Source organism: Equus quagga, chromosome 16, assembly GCF_021613505.1.
Source record: "Equus quagga isolate Etosha38 chromosome 16, UCLA_HA_Equagga_1.0, whole genome shotgun sequence".
NCBI lineage: Eukaryota > Metazoa > Chordata > Mammalia > Perissodactyla > Equidae > Equus > Equus quagga.
The window spans coordinates 9840333-9860587 of record NC_060282.1 but is presented as its reverse complement, the minus strand read 5'-3'; the positions used below and the strand labels follow the sequence as shown (position 1 = coordinate 9860587).

The 20255-nt window shown below is 52.8% G+C and overlaps 1 protein-coding gene across 1 annotated transcript in view; it reads left to right on the top strand.

The window, feature by feature from the left end:
- Positions 1-20255, top strand: part of TG (thyroglobulin) — a 246460-nt gene that overhangs the window by 209047 nt on the left and 17158 nt on the right. The window contains exons 44-45 of the mRNA XM_046642282.1: positions 12353-12534; positions 15427-15534. Of these exons, the coding sequence (XP_046498238.1) occupies positions 12353-12534; positions 15427-15534 (290 nt within the window). The remainder of the gene's footprint in view (positions 1-12352; positions 12535-15426; positions 15535-20255) is intronic.

Here is a 20255-nt window from a genome sequence, read left to right as displayed (position 1 = left end):
TATAACCTATATGTGTATATATTTGTGTGTCTTTCTATATGTCTATGTAGAGAGAGAGTGTTGTGATCTGTGAGCGTGTGTGTGTGTTGGGGGGTGGTAGAGTAGATCTTAGTCACTGTCAGCTTCCGGCCAGTTGACTCACAGCCATGGAGGAAGACCTTTAGCCCCTGACCCATCTCTACGTTTTTCTGCCGAGCACTATCTGTAACACAGCCCTTCCCACACAAGGCTGCAACTTGATTGTTGACCCTGACTCACACTCAGGCAGTACTGAAAAGATGCCACGCTCCACGACCAGCCCTGGGCTTTCTTCTCTAAAACAGCGGGCCTTCAGATTATTGTGATCAAGCCCCTTGTCAATTCAAAGATCGTAAGCACAGCCATTTAAGTATAAATTATATGTGTGTGTACTCCTGTACCAATATACTGAATTGTTACAAAAGGTTCATAAAATCAAAAGAAAATTTAAAGTGCGAGAAAGAAACGAATGTTCTTATATTTGCACTGCAGCCTCTACATGCCCCACGCTGGAGACAATGCCCTGGAGCATGGGCATCATGGGAAGAAATGGCCATCGGCCCTGGACCCTTTTCCACGCAACACCTCATTTAGCTTAGCCTGTGGGGGAGATGTGAGAATCTTGGTGTAGAAGAGACTATAGCCTCACAGTTCAGATTCTTTGGACCATGTGCTGAAAATTTATCCCAGCCATCTCTGACTTTAGAGAGAGGAAGAAATACTTTTATTCTCCCAGGAGCCTGGGGAGCATCCTGGACAGGTGGGAGGGGGCAGGTCCTAGCAGCTGGTTCCCATTCCCCTCCCACTAGCAGTGGAAAAGCCACCATGGGGCTGGGGAAGGGGGGCTCCCATTGGTGGATCTGGGACTGTGGTTGACCAGATGGCAGGCTGAGTTTATAATTTCTGATTATGCCAGTCCATTGTAAGAGGGTTGCCTGGTCATGTGGCCACCTTGGTCTGTCCTGATCCTCTCCCAGCCACGTGTTTGGGAGTTTCCCAACTCTGTCCTGAATTTCTGAGCCCCTCCAGCCAAGAGCCTGGGTCCCGAGGACCGGATCCCTCCTCAACAATGCATCTTCATCCCTCTCGTTGAATTTCCCTCTGAGGTTTTCAAGGAGATGTTTCCTTGGTCTACTGGCAAAGAAAGATGGTGTCTGCTGACAGGAGCTCACAGCCCAGGCACCAGGACGTGCCTGGGAAAATGTGCCCTCAAGCCGGGGCACCAGAGTAGGGAAACTGCTGGAAGGGCTTGGTGAAGCAGCACCCAGCCCTGTTCCACAGCTGTTATCCAAACCCAGCCCTGGGCAGCTCTCCCTCAGCACGTTTATCCTTGGTTAGACCTTTGCTTTCTTACTTCCCTCCTCCGCTCACTCTCATGTGAACACGTCCTAGTATGCCAGGGAGTAGTTCCTGCGAGACTGCATCCTGCTGGGAGCCCATCTGGATGCTGACGGATGAGGAGAGTTGAGAGGAAGAGGGATGTAGTAACAGGTGGATTGAAAGCCCGCTCCACACTTTCATTGCCATTACATGTGATATCCCCTAGATGTGCCCGACTTTACACCTCCTGCTTGGACTTTGCCCTTGAACTCTATAGACTGGTTTAGCCCACGATCTGTTTGACCTCTTCACTTAGATGTCTCATAGCTTCTCACTCTTAACACATCCCAAATCAACTGCGGATTCCACCTACGCCCCACCCGCAACTAGCACGTTCTCTTGCTGTCCTCGCCATCTCATGAACTGAATGAACAGCAACTCATGCTTCTGCATGCTCAAGCTCCAAACCAAAAGTCATTTTGGACTCTGCTGTCTCTCATACGACCAGCATTCCATCAGCGAATCCAGTTGGCTCTATCTTCAAAATGTGTCTAGAATCCAGCCACCTCACCCCACCTCCTCTGCCATGGCTCTGATGCAGGCCATCATCCTTCTCCAGGGTTTTTCTAATGGCCCCCAACTATCTCCCTACTTCTGCCTTTCCCCCTGTGATCCGGGAGACCCGTGGCCAGAGCCATCCCTTTACAATATAAGTCAGATCGTGACACTCTTCTTCTCACGGTCTTCAGTGGCCTCGGCTCACACAGAGGGAAAGCCACAGTCCTTACAATGACCACTCCCCAACGTGGCCCCTATTTGCTCTCTGACCTCACTTCTTGCTGCCCTCCCCCACCTTGCTTCCTGTGTTTTAGTCCAACTGGTCCCTTTGATGTTCTTCAAATATGCCCAGCACACTCCCACCTTAGGGTCTTGGCACTTGCTGTTTCCTCTTCTAGAATGTTCTTCCCCAGATAACTCACTGCCTTACTTCCTTCAAAGTCTGCTTCTTCAGAGAGGACTTCCTTGACCACTCTGATGGGAAGGGCAGCCATATCCCCAGCATTTCCTCCTCCCTAATCCTGCTCCCCAACCTCAGCACTTACACCCCTCGACATATTCCTTATTTGTCTATTGTACGTCTTCCTCAACTAGGATGTGAGCCCCGTGAGCACGGAGCCTTTATCAATGTTACTGTCTGCTTTATCTCTGGTGCCCAGGGAAGTATCTGGTACACAGGAAGTGCTCAATGAATCTCTGTTAGATTGAAAGAATGACATTATGCAGAACTGACCACATGTCACGCTCTAACCTAGGAGTCTTCAATGAAATAATGCATCCCCAAACCCCAAACAAGCAGGAATTATTGTCACTATTGTCAGATGGAACTATTGTCAGATGGAAGCCAGTCAGAGAGAAGGCAGCATTCAAATCCAGGTCAGCCTGACTCCAAAGGCACCCTCTTTCTGTTAACAGCACTCTAGGAAAAGCCAGGCCTGCCCTCCAAGAGCTCACTGCCCACCACCAAGTGTGCCGGGTACTCAGATGTCCATGAACAGAGCTAGGATGAGGGCCACTATGTCAAAGGGCTTTGCAGTCCCACCCACATGCTTACGTTATCTCACCCATGACACTGTCAGGTAGATACCCATGAACTGGTATTTGACACCATTGTATGAGGAAGAAACAGGCTTCCAGAGATTGTCCCAAGGTCATCTAACTGGTCATTTGCAAAGCCAGATGTCCCCTGCAGGTCTTCTGGCTCCAAATGGAGTGCTTTGCCCACAGCCCCGTGTGTGCGAAACTCCAGAACAGGGACGGTAAATGCACTAGCACCACCTAAGCTCTACCAGACACGATCCTAGCCCAGAGGAATCCTCAGAATCCTGCCCAACCCAGAACTTCAGTGGAGTGGTGTGGACACACAAGTGGAAACCAGGCTACCAGCTGCCCTCTAGACACAGCCTTGAAGTTTCTCTTTTATTTCTGAGCCTAGAACAGGGTATCAGGCATGTTTTTCTGACACCAAGACCTGTTTGTTTAGTCATGCAACACTTAACGAGGTCACTGGCTGTGTGCCAGATGCCATGCTGGGTGTTTGGGGCATAAATACAAATTAAGGTCCTGCCCTCAAGGAGCTCACAGTCAGGGAAGAGAGAGAAAATGAGTAAAAGTAAATAACCAAAATACAGTTTAACACATACTATGTGGAGAGATGGACATCCCTCTGCAGGACCTCAGAGGACAGCTGGGGAGAGGGGTCACTGGACCCACGGTGGCCCTGCCAGCAGGAGTGACACATCATGAAGGAACTAACGAGGACCCCGTTCCCCTAGCCATCTGTCAACAGAGCAGGGAGAGTGTCCTGTGTGTCCTTGTATTGTAATCAAGAGCATTCGAATTCCCCAGAGACTGAGCCTCAGTTTACCCATCTGTAAAACTGAGAGGTTATCAGTAAATATTCTCATTAAGATGTTGAGAGGATTCAGGTATGCACAAGCGTCTGGCAAATAGTATGTGCTCAATAAATATCAGTTTTTCACATAATTCTTTAACTTTAGTATTATGATTAGTGTCCAAAGCTATTTTCCCTGATCCAGAGAATTATCCAGAGAAAGCAGTAATACAAAGGAATGACAATCACAGAATCACCTCGCCCCACCTGAGACCAATTTTTCCAAATCATGGCAGACGCACACACATACTTTCTCCTCGTGCCAATCCTGCATCACTACCATCTGGAGCCCAAGACACAAACACACACCGTCCAGCTTCCCAGGGGAAGTCACAGGAGGGGCAGGAGCTCCCCCCGCCCCACTGCAGCCCCCTGGACCCACCCGTCACCTCCGCAGAGACCTGCCAAATTCCCACAGACTGAAGAGCGTGGGTGCGTAGGGCTTCCTTCAAATCCGTGTGAAGACCCTCAGCCCCCGCACCCCCCAGGCCAGCAATGGGCCGCCCACGGAGTCCTAATGACCACCTGCCAAGTTAGCCACCTACCCATGGAACATCAGGGCCGCCTGCGATGCCTGGAAAGGCTCCGTTCACGGAGAGTGATCTTATTTTCTGAAGTAGCAGCTTTCGGTTGAAATTCTTCATCAGTCGCCGCTGTGGGAATTTTTTCCCCCTTTTCTCTCTCTCTCATCGTAACTGGTGAAATTGACAGTCTGCCTGCATTAGCTGGGCATTCATTTGCATGATCAAGAGCAGATTTGTTCCAAGATGCATGTTCTGCCTTCCCCTCCAAGCCCAAGCACTTCCAAGGAAGGCGAGAAAAATCAGGAGCCGCCGTGGTGCCCCTGAGCTTGGCCGCGAGCTGGCCTCGTCCAGGAGCAGGTGGAGTGGGGGCCCTGTGGGGAGCGGGAGGGGAGGGCAGCCCGTCTGAGAGTTGGAAAGCAGCACCTGGCAGCCTGAGTTTCTGGCACGAGCCCCAGCACAGGAAAATCGAGCCTTTGGTGACAGATTCTAGCAGAGGAGCATGCAGGAGCCCCAGCAAGCGCACATGATTTCCTGAAAAGAGATGCTGTGTACCGTATCCCAGGCACTCAGGGGCAGGTGGGTGTTAGGGTCTGGACCCCCCGGGCATGGGGGTTCCCTGTGGGGAGCCCACGATCTGCAGTCAGAAAAATGGGTCTTAATTTCTGGCTTCAGCTACACAATTCAGACAAGTTCCTTAACCAGTCTGAGCTGCCATTTCTCTTTACTCCTCAAATGGGCAGCGGGAGACCCACCCGGCCTGGCTTCTGTGTTACGAGAGGACTTCCAAGCCAGGCAGACTCTCCTAACACCTGGGGAACACGCTCAGGTTCCCCTGCTCCAGCCTGCCCAGCACACTGTCCCCCTCCATGCCAGCTCTGTGACTCCTGGGCCCTCAGAGGCTACGCTGCCACACGTCACCTCAGCTAATCGTCCCCATGGCCCTGCCAGGTGGCATTATCATTCTCAGTATGGAGAAAGCTGGGGGTCAGCGGGGTTGACTTGTCCCCCCAAAATAGTGGGTCGTAATTAGTCTTCAGGGGGTGAACACGATGTAGTCTATGCAGAAATCAGAGCAGAATGACGTGCACCTGAAATTTATACGGTGTTCTCAACCAATGTGACCTCAATAAAATAAATAATTACATTTACTTTTTACTGCATCGGTAAATGCAGTAATTATATTTACTCTTTGCTAAATTATGTTTACGATTTACAGCCCTGGTGAAAGATGAATGTAAGCCAGGCTAGAGTCGTTATTACGTGTTCATTATTGTTTATTTATTTTCTCCTGATTTGAAAAGAAATTCAAAGGAAAATATTTTCGGGGGCCCCTAAAGTTATGGTGGGCCCTGGGCCCTGGGGCTGCTGAGCCTGAGGGAGAAGTTGGTCCCTCGTCCCTTAACATCCCCACTAAGGGGCCGAGGCGGGAGCCACTCCATGTTCATTCATGGGTGCATTCCGTGTGTACTGACCCAGGGGCTCTTCTTTAGGCTCTGGGGAGAGTTGTAACCAAAACGGGTAAAACTCCTGACTTGTGGAGTTTATGTTCTAGGGGAAGGATGCAAACAATCACGTGTAAGAAATTGAGAATTTCAGATCTTGAAACGTATTCTGAAGAACATGAAAACGGTAGTGGGAGAGGAAGTGGTTCCATGGGCGAAGCGCTTCAGCAAGGAGGCGACTTCTGGACTGACACCTGAAGGATGAGAAGGGGCTGGCTCTGGGGGGAGCTGAGTGAAGAGCAGTGCAAAGGCCCTGAGGCAGGGCTTGTGTGGGAGACGTGGACAGCCAGCGTGCTAGGCAACCCAGTGGATCACGGAGGGAGTGGAGGAGAGGAAGGTGGACGTGTTAAATGTGATCTCATAGGCCACAGAAAAGGGATTTGATTTTACTTGCACTGGGCAGTTATTGGCATGTTTTAAGCTAGGAAGTGATTATATTATATTTGATAAAAGAGCATTCTGGCAGCTCTCTGGACAGTTAACTATGGAGCACTAACAAGGAAGGAGAGACCAGATTGTCCTCTCTTGAGGGCCAGGGAGCAAGCTACTAAGTTAAGTGAGGGTCCTGCTTGTGATAACAGTGAGAAATGACCAGACGAGGGATAGATCTTGGGTTGGCAGTTGGGTCTATGAGTTGGGAGTTCAGGAGAAAGGTCAGAGCTGTCGACATAGATTTGGAAAAAAAACAGGAAAATTTGACGTCACCAAAGCCAAGAAAAAAAATGTGTTTCTGAAAGGAAGCAGAGGTCAAGTGTTGAGTCATTGAAAGTGGTGTGAGATGAGGGCAGAGATCGGGCCACGGGACCTCACGGGATGTAAGTCCTGGGAGATAAGGGCCCTTTCAGTGGAGTGAGGGGAAGGGAAGGCCCATCAGAGCAGGCCGAGGGGAGACAGGGAGAGAAGGTGGTAACCGTGCTTCCGAAATGCCCCATCTTTGCACCCCCCCACCTTCTCCACTGGACACAAACCCTCAACCAGCTTCACAGGCGGTTTGCTCGTCGATGCGTTGCCTCTCCGACTTTGCCAGGCTCTGTTCCATGGCAAGATCTGTGCCAGGTTCATTTTCAAGCCTCAGTCGCTGGCCGACAGCAGGTCTTTAATTTATCCCATTGAATGAACAAGTGCATGTTTGTCTCCAACTACCTGAGGGCTCCGGAGGATTCTGGGGGCATTCATTCATTCGTCCGTCCATCCCTCTAGACTAGCAAGACTCGGGGGAATTCTTTGGCTGCCCGTGTTTCCCTTGGAGATGCTGCCTGGGGCTCTTCCTCTCAGACCTGGGATGTCATAACCTTTTTGCGTAACTTCAAGAATAACCAACGTACAAAAATCTGTTAAGGACCTTCTGTGTGCAAAGCCCTCCCCCCCACCCCTCCCCTGCAGAACAGCATCAGAGCTTCTGCCACAGGATGGGGAGGAGAGGATGAGGACATGAACCGGGACAGGAGTGGACAGGAGAGGTGGGTTAAGAGTGGTTAGGAGGGGGGCCCGGCCCCATGATGTAGTGCTTCAATTTGGCGTGCTCCACTTTGGTGGCCTGGGTTCATGCGTTCAGATCCTGGGTGCAGACCCACGTCACTCATCAGCCATGCTGTGGTGGCGACCCACATAGAAAGTGGAGGAAAAATGGCACAGATGTTAGCTCAGGGCTAATCTTCCTCAGCAAAAAAAAAAAGGGGGGGGGAGTGGAGAAAGAGAGTCAGGGAACATTCTTTTTTTAATCAGGTGAATGAGTGCTGGTCTTAGTCACTGAGGATAGGAAAATAGGAGGGGAAGACACTTCTGGAGGTGAGGAAGAACCTGTGTAGCTGATGAAGTTAAATGTGCACACGTTGACATTTGGATATGAGATATTTGGAGATGCAGGTTCGAGGTTCAGGCTGGGGAGAGATTTAGGAATTGTTAACTTATGGGTCATTGTGGAAGCAAAAGGAGGAATTGGGACCACCTCACAAGCCTGGGCAGAGGGAAGAGGAGGAGAAGGAGGTAGAGATGGCACCTGGGGGGCAAGAGAGCATCAGTGGACAGGACAGCAGAAGGGGGTTCCAGAAATAAGCCTGAGACAGCAGTTTAGGGAGAAGAAGCTAGGAATATCATTGAGTCGAAGGGGAGGGTGCCAGGATGGGAATGGTGAGCAGTGCGAGAGTTGGCTGGCGTGGGTCCCCAGGGGCCATGGGTGAGCTTGGTGAGGGGATAGGGGTGGGGGTGGGGGCAGCCAGATGGCTGTGGGGGAGGGGTAAATGGACGTGCTGACTGAGTGTCCACTCTGAGCTGGGGACGCAGAGGTGGGCAGACAGATGAGACCCTCCTTGATAGAGACCCCCCAGGCCGGCACTTTGCTTTCAGTGCTGGTAGGAGTCACAGAAAGCTGCACACGGAAGCTCGTAAGAGAGAGGAGAGGATTCCGTGACATCACTGGAGAAGTGGAAGGGCAGGTCCCCAGAGCGCAGGGCAGCGAGGGGTCTGCCTCAGAGGGGAGGAGGGTCCCTCGGTCCAAGAAGACGAAGGGCTCCAGAAAGGGCTTCCCAATGGGCGATCTGCCTGAGAAGAGAGGGTGCACGGGTGTGTGGAGAGCCCTGAGGGTCACCTTGAAGCAGCATTGTGAGGTCAGTGTGGCAGGAGAGGGAGCCGGTAAGAAGCAGAGGCTAGTGGGCTCCTTCCTGGGGCCCCGCAGAGCTGGGGACTCCAACTCAAGGACACCCGCCAGATGGTCTGCTCGGCCCCTCCCGCCGTGGACCCCCATCTCTGGCAGGCAGCATCTGCAAACCACAATGGGGGAGCCCTCCTCCTGGCCCCTCCTGAAGCAAAAAGCAGGGCAAGGCCACACCAGCCACTCAGCCCCCCATCCCTCGGCCTCACCTCCGGCTCCTCCGCCCTCCTCCACCGACTGGCCATGCTCGCTGGCCTCTGCGCTGCCCCTCGCCCAGCTGTCCGCACCCTAACCCTCCCGTCCCCCAGGCTTGGCTCAGCATCTCTCCAAGAGGCCTGAGCCACAGTCTGATGATCAGATTACGATTTCGACCCTCACCAGCCGGCACCCCCAGTCTCCTTGCCTTTCCTGCTGGCCTCGTTTGCGCCATGGAACATTCTACATTACAAAGATTTGTCCTGCATCCTCAGTGCCCCCAGCTCGACTAGAAGTCCGAAAAGGGTGGAGAACTTAGCCTGCATGTTCCTGGGTGTGTCCCAGATGCCTAGAGCCGCTCCTGGCCCATGTAAGCTCTCGGTAGAAATTTGTTGAATGACTACCAAATCGAAGATAAAGACCCCATAGCAAACTGTTCTTCGTCATGTCGCTCAAACTTGAGGTAAACCTAAGGGCATTTATTTTTAATAATTTACTAACTAAAGGAAAGAGAAGTAATATTATTTATTGTCGCCCATACGTCAGCCACTTCATAGTCATTAATTCATTGGATTCTAATGTCATCCCCGGGCACAGAGCGGAATAGTCACCAAACGGACTTATTGATTGGCCATGAATCTTCTGAGGTCACACACCAGGGCCGGATTTGAACCCAGGTGACTCCAATGCCAGATTCCATACTCAGGCCACTAGGCCACAGATGCCCAAGAGGACAGTGAAGCCCTCCGTCGTCTCTAACTGCTCTGTAAGACATATTCATGGCAGTCTTTTGTGACACACCCCGAGGCGTGCCAATTCTTGCTAGCCCTTAACGAGGCCCAGCCTGTGTCCAACCCGTGGCTGAGGCCGACCTTGCCTGTAATTACAGCTTGTGGCCTCGGCGCCGGCAGTCACATGGGGGCCCACCCCCTCCTGCTGACTCTCTAATTAAACCAGCGCCAGCATCTGTGCTTTGGGCCTCTCCAAGAATGAAGAGATGTGGTCTTGCTGAAATTGGGCCCCTTCAGGTCCCCATGTGCCCCTGGGGGCTTGGGTCCACACTCCAGCATCTCCATCAATGGGACGAGTACCGCTCAGGCCTCTCCAAGACGTGGCTTCCCTGGCCCATTGCCCTGGGCCCAAGGCCGAGTCTGCAAGCATCTAGCGACAGTAACGTCAGACAACATGCTGAGCACTTGCTGGGTATCACCTCATTTAACCTCAGGACAGTTTTGTGAAGAGGGTGATATTATTGCACCCATTTTACAGATGAGGAAACAGACACAGATTAAGTCACTCGCCCAAGGTCACACCACAAAGCTTAGCATTCCAAGCCCAGGTCTTTCCAACTCCAAGATGTGAACCCAAGAGGGCTGACTTCGGAGTCCTACCCGTGGCCTCTAGCCTGTATTACCTCGGCAGAGGTCACTGTTCCCTTTATGCATTTGTCCAACACCTGTTTACCGAGCGCCTGCCAGGTGCCTGGCGCCTTGCTGAGCACTGTGCGCCCCCTTTGCCGCATGGTGGTTCTGGAGCGGTAGGCAAATACACAGACAATGACAGCCCTGGGGATTGGCACAGCATCTTGAGGGCCACAGGGGCCCCTGCCTTTGCCTCGGGACAGGTTAGTAGTAATCACTCATATCTATTGACCATGTGCTCAGAACCGTGGTGAACCATTTATATGCACGTCTCATTGAAATTCTCCAATAATTCTATGCAGTCGCCCAGTTCACGTGGTGACTTTGATCCTTCAGTGAAATACACATGCTAAATGTTTGGCAATAATTGGAGATACGCAAATGGCTACGAATATCATTTTTTGTTATGAAATTTTCCAAAAACTCAGAAAAGGACAGAGAGTAATATAATGCAGTTTTTCCCCTAAACTATTAGGTTGTGAAGTCAACTTCAGAGACCGCAGGCACGCACTTTTGAATAGACTAGATTAGGCTAGAATAGGGTGGAATGGAAACTACCAGATGTGTCATATATGGTAATAGCCTTGAATATGAACGTGATTCTTGAACGTTATTTCAGGCCTGTGAGTGTGTGTGTACGTGTGTTCTGCATGTATAAAGTGTCTTTCTTACTATAGATCACGGTCAAAAATATTTAAAAGTCACTGATATAATGAATACTCATGTATTTGCTGTTAAGATTTAACAACTATTAATATTTTGCCATACTTGCTTCAGATTGTATTCCGAGAAATCCATGTCATAGATAGTTAACACAAAGCCCCCCGGCCCACCTCTCTCTGCTCTTCTTGCCTCGTCTCCCCTGAAGCCAGTGGACATGCCTGTGATTGGTTACTCCCCCGACTTGGTCCAGCCCCTCCTGGGTGAGCCAGGCTGAGGGCAGGCCCCACCCCCAGGACCAGCTGGAAGAATGTCTCAGCCAGGAAGAGTTGCTCACTGATCACACCACGCCTCGAATTCTAATCACAGGTCCCAGAGGCTTGCAGATGTTTAGAGAAACAACTTAAACATGATGAGGTGTCCTGATAAGCACATTTTGCTGTTGATATAAGAGGCTAGAAATATGTAAACACACATGATAAGGCTGCACAAGGGCTGAGGCGTCTGGGCCTCGTGAGCGGCATCTCTGACATTCCGCTGCTCCTTATCCTCAGAAATGAGGAAACTGAGTCCTGGGGGAGGGAGGGGTCCTCCCCAGACCCCGCCAGTGCAGACAGCAGGAATGTCCGGACAAGAAGGGAGGAAGAAAGAAAGAGGAGGGAGGGAGAGAGAAAGAAAAGGAAGGATGGAAGGAAGGGAGGAAGGAAAGCAGGAAGGAAGGTAAGAAGGGAGGGAAGAAGGAAAGGAGGGAGGGAGAAAGGGAGGGAGGGAGGAAGAAGGGAGGGAGGGAGGTAGGGAGGAGTTATTTCACTGTGGACCGCATTCCCCGGGGCCTCATGCCTTCCCTGCATCCTGTATCAGGGAGCCCCTGCCCATCCCTCTCAGCCTGCTGTGCTTGGCTGCCCAGCACCTGTCCTTTGCTGAGCTGCACAATCATTTGCTTATTTTCCATCTCTGCCCAGTGGAGCATGAGACCCACGAGAGCAGGGAGCTTGATCAGCATGTTCACGTGTCTTTCCCAGGCCCAGCACGCAGGTGGCCCCAGATGAGGAGTGTGTTTAATGGTACAAAAGTGTGCAGAAAGCACCCCTGTGTTGAATGACTGAGTCAGTGAATGAAACTGAAGTTAGCTCTCCTGACCAAACCAGACGGCACGCTGTCTGAGGGCGCAGCCCAGCAAAGCGCGTCAGGGATGCGGCTGACCTGTTAGCAGACTGCAATACACGCTCCCTTCATTGATCATTTATTAAGTACCCGGCACCATTTTAAGTCCTTCACAGGTTTTAATCCTTTGTCCTCACCACCCCCCCCCCCCCCCCCCCCCCCCCCCCACGCACACACACACACGGAGGGCACTCCCATCATGTTCATTTCCAGGTGGAGCAGGAAGGCACAGAGACGTGCAGCTGCTTGTTTGAGATCACCCAGCTGGAACGAGGCAGAGCTGGGATACAAACCCAGGCAGTCTGGCTCCAGCGACCGTGTGCTTCACGCCATATTGCAGGGCTTCCCAGAGAGAAAATTCTAGAGCAAGGGTTTGAGGGAAACTGACTCGGGCCTTTCAGCATCTGACTGGGGAATTTTCATATCTTTTTTTTTTTTTTTTAAAGCAATTTGAGGAGAGTCAAGGCCGGACCAGCAGCAAAACAGCCTTCTACCAGGCGCTGCAGAACTCGCTGGGCGGCGAGGAGGCGGACGCGGGAGTGCAGGCGGCCGCCACGTGGTACTACTCTCTGGAGCACTCCGCCGACGACTACGCCTCCTTCTCGCGGGCCCTGGAGAACGCCACCCGGTGAGCGCCAGAGCGCGCGGGTCCTCCTCCTGCCCCTTGGTGCGGCCCAGGGGATGCTCAAATCATGTACGAGGCCTGAGGACCTGGAACTCGCACTTTCCTCTGCATCATTTGTTCAGTGCACCGCATGGGTGACTCCCGCCAGGGGGAGAAATGAGGGCTGACCCCACTCTTCCCACCGCAGAGCTTGAGCCATCAGGGGGCGCAAAGTGCTTGTCAGAGGTGCCTGTTGTCTGCTCCGCGCCGCGAAGCAGCTGCTCAGCAAACGCTGATGGGGCGCCTGGCCCAGCAGAGGGGACCCCACGCCTCTAGCCCCGCGGCCCCCACCCTGGCTTCCCCTGAGAGCTCCCTCCACAGGGAGCATTCAAACCGCGGCGGCTGATGCACGGGCCCCCTAAGCATCGGTATTTTTCGACGCTCCGGCGGGTGACTCTTCTGTGCAGCCAGAGCTCACCTTGCACGTGAGAAATGGAGGTCTAGGCAGGGAAGGCTCTGTGCCCGATGTCACGCCCAGAGCAGGAGCGGAGCAGGGCTCCTGATGCCCACGCGCCCCTTTCCCCGGGGTGCCCTTTCTGCGCTCATGGCTTGTGTGTCTCGTTGCTCAAGGTCATTGCTTCAAGCTTCCCTCCCTCAGCGAAGTCTGCCCCAACCCCCACCTCAAGGGCCCAAGAGCGGTTAACGGGTGCCCCCCCACCCACTGCAGGCTCTGCTGTCCCCAGCATGTCCCTCTCTCTCAGCACTGTCCCCACCCCCGCTGCGTTTGTCAGGACCAGCCTGTCTCCCACGGTGGGCTCACTGAGGCAAGAACTGCGTTTTATATGAGTGCAGAGCAGGTGCTCCAGAGGTGAGTTTTGAATGGAATCAGGAAGTAGCCGGGGTTCCAGTTCTCTCTGCCTGCAGAGCCCCTTGGGGATGAGATCACAGTGGAGACTCCAGCTCTCGTGTCACCTCTGAGCCTCTCGCAGGCCCCTCGCCTGTTCTGTGTCGGTGGCGGGGCACCCCTCCAAGCGGAAGAGCATGGTCGGGCAGTTCACACCCTGTAACTTCTTTCCTCTCCTCTGGGAGGTCCACGTTGGCCTTTACTCTTTGTCCCTGGGGACAGAGCCAACGTCAGGCATGGAGGCCTCTGCTGAACTTGACTCTGTTGGGAAGGGACGGGGTGAAGGGTATTGAGACCCATTGCCCTGCCTGGTCTCTCCACCCAGGAGTTGGTGGTTTCCAGTTGGAGGGTCACTAGCTCAGAATAACACTTTGTACCACCCTCTTGGATCTTGGGGACCAGAAAGGCTCTAATTTTCCCTCTAGCAGAGAGCTCAGCTTTGAACCAAAGAGCCAACAGCTATTCCTGGAGGCCCAGCCCTGGTTTGGGCTCTGAGAACTCACAGATGTCCAAGTCCTGGGCTCTGAGGAGCTCATAACCGAGTTGGCACTGGCTCAGATCCGTGTTGTAGAAAGAGCTCAGGGCTAGAGTTCAGAAAACCTATGTTCTTGCCCCAACTTTTCCTTTAACTGGCTTTGAGGACAATCTGTGCACTGGGGCAAGAGCTGAGGTCTGAGGGTGGGCAGGCAACCAAGGAAGGCTTCATTGAGGAGGCGGACTCCAGTCCTCCCTTAAGCTCAGGCCCTCTTTGTCTCCTGGCCAGACTTAGGCAACAGCCTCCATGGGCCTCCCTGCCTCCAGTCTCCTCAGCAAAGCCCCTCCACAAGGCTGCCGGTGTGTGACTTTCCCGTAGGTCTGATCCCATTGCTGTCCTGCTCGCCTCTCCTCGGGGGCCATGAGATGAAGCACAGCTGCCTTTGTTGGCCCTTCCAGACCCCCACGGCTGGCCCCACCCTACCTTGGACCCTTTCCTATAAACCCTGAAGCTGTCCTACAGACTTACCAGTGGGATTCGCCACGGTCACCAGAGAAAAGGCTGGGCAACCCTCCTCATGGATGGACTTTCACGGGTGTTATCAGACTCGGTGGTTACAAAGTCTCTTCGGGGTGGGGCCTGGGCCCGAGTCTCAGCTGAGGACATGGGAAGCCAAGCAGACGACCCTGCTGAATGGGATTCAAAAGCTGGTGGGCCCCAGGCTAACCGAGGTCTCCCTGCTCGCAGCCAGACGTGCCCACCTCTTCAGCCCCCGGCTTGTGCCCTCCACACGCAGGACCCCCCTGTTATAAGCCGGTGCTTCTGAAATTTATTCCCATCGCCCCCAAAGGGAGAGTGAATGGGAAACTTCTGGAATCTAAAACAAGATTCTTAACCTCCCACTACTGACATTTTGGACTGGATCATTCCTTGCCGTGGGGGCTGTCCTGTGCATTGTGGGCTGTTTAGCAGCATCCCTGGCCCCTACCCACCAGATGCTAGTGAAACCTTCCCACCTCCAGCTGTGACAACCAAAAATGTCCCCCACCCGTTGCCAAGTGTTCCCTGGGGATGGGGGTGGTCTCCCAGTTGAGAGCCACTGGTCTCCAGGGACCATTGACATGAAGCCTATTTGAGATCTCCGTCTTCTTTTAAAATGCACAATTATTTTATGTTCTGCTCCGTAGTATATTGTGTTTGTTTTACTGTAAAATGTTTTGCTCCCAAATCTTTAAGGAAACTTCTGGGAAGATGTTTGCACCATGGGTCTCTCAACCCTGAGACGTGTCGCCAAGGACAGCACTGTGCCATCACGGGCTGTCCTTAAACCAGACTGGACCATGTGCTGTGCCCCTGGCTCTGCCGTCGAGCCAGCAGTGGGGCCAGCTGTGGCGAGAGGGGTGCTGGGGAATGCAAGCAGGGTGTGCAGAGGGGCGTGGGGGCTCAGGGACCCCTGCCTGGGAGAAGCCTTTACCCAACACAGTTGTCCACAGAGCTACGTGTACCTACACTCCCTCCTCTGTGCTCCTTTCCCCAGGGACTACTTCATCACGTGCCCTGTGATCGACATGGCCAGCCACTGGGCAAGGAGGGCCCGGGGAAACGTCTTCATGTACCATGCTCCCGAAAGCCATGGCCACAGCAGGTGAGGTGGCTGTGTGGCCACAGCGGGTGTTGGCAGACCAAGGGAGTCTGGCATGGGTCCCTGTCGCTTCTGTGATCCGCGGGGAAGCAGAGAAAAGAGGGCAGGACCGAGGTACAAGTCCCGGCTTAATGATGTGGGACATGTCACTTAACCTTTCTAAGCCTCAGTTTCATTATCTGAAAAGTGGGTGTAATGGTAATAGTCACTTTATCTCGCGGTCTTGCAGGAAGAGCTGAAACAAAAGTTATAGAAAGCAGTGTGGAATTGCAATGTTAGCCATTAATGGGTTACCCGGGCTTGGGGAGCAGCCTTCTTTATTAATCTTTCACATTTATGCCTCCAAATCTGAGATCGCAGCTTAAGAAATGACTTTCCAAAGGATAAAGGAGTTTTTTGGCAACAAAAGGAAAGTTTTGTTTACCTCTAGTTTATATACCCTTCTTACTTCCAGAATACGTTCAATGTACATTGAAATAAAAGTCTCAGGTGCAATGAAATTATCAAAATGGAAAAGAGAAATCAGAGGTCCAAGGAAAGGAAAAGCAACAGTAAGGGATGGAGCGACCAGTGGGCACAGACCGTAGCCTGCGTTTCCGAAGCCAAGGAAAAGATTAAAAAATGAAGAAGAAAAGAGCAAAGTTCTGGTTTTCGAAGCTCCATCAGCTAAACAAAGAAAGCAGAGGCTGAGGGAGAGGGGAGACATGGTTTTGGCCAGTCGGAGAATGACGCAACGAGGGTGGCTGGGCACGTGGTGTCCAGGGCTTTGGAGGGAGGACTGTGCGGCCGGGGGTCCACGTCTTCGTGACCTTACAGGCCTGAGCCATTCGCTCGTGTTGGAAAACCGCAGCCCCACCGCCAGCTGGCCCAGTAAGTTCCCGCACTATGTGATGTGCTTCCCATCAGTCAGGTCACGTTAGTTACTTCACATCCGAGCTCCTTTGGGCAGATCTCACACCCCACCAGCCAGGGCAAGAGACTGATGCTGTCCTGGCGCTCAGCCCTCCACTCAGCATCCACAGGTAACAGAGCATCAGGAGGTCAGGTCTCTAAGAGATACCGGGGTATGGCTGCTTCATTTCATGTGCGAGTGGAAGCCCTGCCAGACAGAGCAAGGACACCCATCACCCACGTCCAGGGTCTGTTTTGTGGGCAACAGGGAGACGGGGTGTAAAAACGCCACCTTTGGAGCTGGACTTCCAGCACCACCACTCCCCTGTTGTGCAATCTTGGGCAGGCTGCTTTGCCTCTCTGAGCCTCAACATCCTCATCTACAAAATACAGCCAATAGTTTTCTCTCACAAGGTTGGTGTTGGTGATATCTCAGACATAAACGCTCCAGCTCACGGCAGGGCTCTAAGCTGCGTTACTTTGTAACATCATCAAGGGGAGTGTTACAAACGTGCGTAATTTCTCATTATAATTGGCGATGTCCGCATGGCAGGCTGAATAGTGTCCATCGAAGGATACCAGGTCCTCATCCCGGGAGCCTGTAACTCTTACCCTATAAGGAAAAGGGGGCTTTGCAGATGTGGTTACATTAAGGATGTTGACCTGGGAAGATTGGCCTTGAATGCATCACAAGTGTTCCTGAAATAGGGAGGCAGGGGGAGAGTGGAGGCGTGGAGACTGGAGTGAGGTGCCACAAGCCAAGAAACGCCAGCCAAGAATCCACCAGGGCTGGGAAAGCAGAAAAGTCTTCTCCCCTGGAGCCTGCGGGGGGAGCCTGGCCCTGCTGACACGTTGATTTGGGCCCAGGGAAGCCAGTTTTGGACTTCTGGCCTCCGGAACAGTGAGACAGTACATTTCTATTTTTTGAGCCACCAAGTTTGCAGTAATTTGTTACAGCAGCCACATGAAACTAATACGGTCCCTAGGACATTCTAGTTCCCCTAAGCACCCCTTCTTTACCTGGTTTCCCCGAATAGATTATCCAATTCATAGAGCATTTCACAGAAACTTCCAGAATCCTCGTGAGGTCGGCAGGGTTGACATGATTTTCTGTTTCGCAGATGAAGAGTCTGAGGTTCAAGGAGTTCCCCATGATTTCCCCAAGGAAGGGCAGCAGTTCACTAGAGAGCAGCGACCTACCCATAGCTTCTCTGAGCCCCAGAACTGTCTTTCCATTAAAATGTACGGTCTCTCTGCTTAGAACCAATTATAATTTCAGCCTGATCCACTGCCTAGATTGAAGCAACTGCCTCCAGGTTGTGGGAAGGGAAATAAATGCCAGGCAAGGGTTCTGATCAGAAGGCCCCGGGGAAAGAGAGGAATGAGGAAGAGAGCTGATGGTTTGGGCATAGATGAAAGGTGCCCTTGCAAGCCGGTCGCCACCCACGCACAGTCAGGGAGGCCAGGCATGGGGAGTCACTTGCAGAATGAGCCTGGGCAGCATCTCCCCATTGCCGGGGCTCTCAGGACTTCACGCCCAGTGCCTGGGTTCTTCACGCTGGTTCTCTGCCTTCCTCCCTTTTAAGGCAGAGATGAAACAGAAGGAGTGATACCCCTGAAGCCTGATCATCAAGAGCCTTGAAAATGGGCATGCGCCTTCGCACTCCAAAATTTGCAGTGGCGCAAAAATCAGAAATGCGTCTGCTACATGAGGACAGAAATGATCAAAGCCAAACAAAACGAAGGGACCCCTGTGATGCCAGCCCCAATCAGTAATGATTAAACCACCGCCCCCCTGTATTCATTGCCTAGGGCTACCTTAATGGGGACCACAAAAGGGGGGGTTAGAACCACAGAAATGTATTGTGTCCCGGTTCTGGAGGCCAGGAGGCCATGATGGAGGTGTCAGCCAGGCCCTGCTCGCGCTGCAGGCTCAGGGGAGGCTCTGTTCTGGGCTCTCTGGGAGCTTCCAGTAGCCTCAGGCATTTCTTGGCTTGTCGATGCCCTCTTCCCTCTGGGTGTCTATGTCCAAATTTCTCTTTTTCATAAGAACACTGGTCACATGCATTAAGGCCCGCTCTAACATCCTCATTTTAACCTGGTTCTCTCTGCAAAGACCTATTTCCAGAGAAGGGCCTCTGCTGACGTCCCAGAAGGTAGGGCCCCAACGTGTCTTTTGCAGAGGACACAGTTCAACCCACAGCACCACCCCTCTCTCTAAAATAACTGAGCCCTGCCAGCAGGCTCTTGAGGGGCAAAGGCCCAAAGCGGTCTGCTTGGACCTGGGATTGGGGCAATTCTCAGAGGGGCGACCCTTGATCAGAATCCGAGTTGCATCCTCAGTGCCCTCTGGGGATGTGTAGACAGGGCTCCACTGTGCTGACCCAGGAACCTGCCTTGACAGGAAGCCATGCCCGTGCCTCAGACCCTCACAGACTGCCTCCTGGGTCTTCGCAGTCACAGCGCCTCCGGGCCCAGGGGCCCCCCTGGCTCAGAAGGGGACATGGTAGGTGCTCAGGAAATCAGGCCGAAGGACAGGAGCTCGTCCACCCACCTCGTCTGACAGGTGTGGAACAGGTCCCTTCCTCTAGTTTGTAGGCTCCCTGGGTTCAGTTTTGCCATCTGCCACATGGGAGTAGGAGATTGGAAAGGTCAGGAGCACCGACCCTTCACGCGGCTCTGTGGAGCCCTGGACCCAGGGCCCCTGGGGAAGGAGAGCCCAGTGGAGGCTCCATGCCTTACAGCCCCTTTTTCTATCTCCTAACCGACCTTCAAGTGCAGTTTCAAGGTCGTGCAGTTTGGAGAGCTATGAAAACCCACCCGGCTCAGTCACCTTGAAGGCGCCTTCTAACTCTCAGGTTTTAGCATCTTTGGAAGGAAGAGATGCTCAGAGGCGCTGAAGTGTTTACAGGCGGAGCTGTGGCTCCACGTATAGTGGCAGAAAGTGTCCTGTTCGAGCTGGGACTCTGGGCCAACTGCGTTGATTGGAAACCCGCCTAGTGTCTTATCAGCTTGGTGACCTACAGCAAGTCACTTCTCCTCCTTGGTGACTCAACATGGAGATAATAATAATAGTGCCTACGTCAGAGGCTTATTGTGATAATTAATTTATGTGTAGAGCAGGGCCTGGCAAACAGTAAGTGCTGAGGGACCATCAGAAGGCCACCTTGACCCTCTGTGTCCGTGTCCCCCCCCCCACCACGATGACAGTATGCTGCCATCTCCGTAGTAGATACTTGAATCACTGAACGAATCCTAGAAACGAACCCATGTAATTGCAGACAGGTTTATCTCTTCTCTCTCACTCTGCCCTGGAGGTGTCGCACTTCTCGTTTATTTCTGGCTCAAATCTACAGACTGAAAATATATGTGTGTGCCTTACATTCCCCGCCATCTGTCTCATGCCTCCATTTCTATGAGCGTGTATTAGCTTTCCCGGCACAGCCAGGGAACAAAACACGACACGTGACCACTTGCTTACAAACCATATCACGTGATCACGATGGAGTGTGGTCCTCCAACTGCTCGCCCGGGGTATAGACGAGACCTTCATCCCTGACGATGGGGGTCCCCCTGTGAGGAACGAAGAGGGGTAGGGGATGGGGGAAGAGACAAGCTAAACCCTACAGTGTGGGAAGAAGATTCAGTTTTAAGATTCAGATTCAGGGGCCGGCCCTGTGGCTGAGTGAGTTAAGTTTACATGCTTCGCTTCAGCGGCCCGGGGTTTCGCGGGTTCGGGTCCTGGGCATGGACAAGGCACCACTCATCAGGCCATGCTGAGGCGGCATCCCACATAGTAGAACCAGAAGGACCTACAGCTGGACTATACAGCT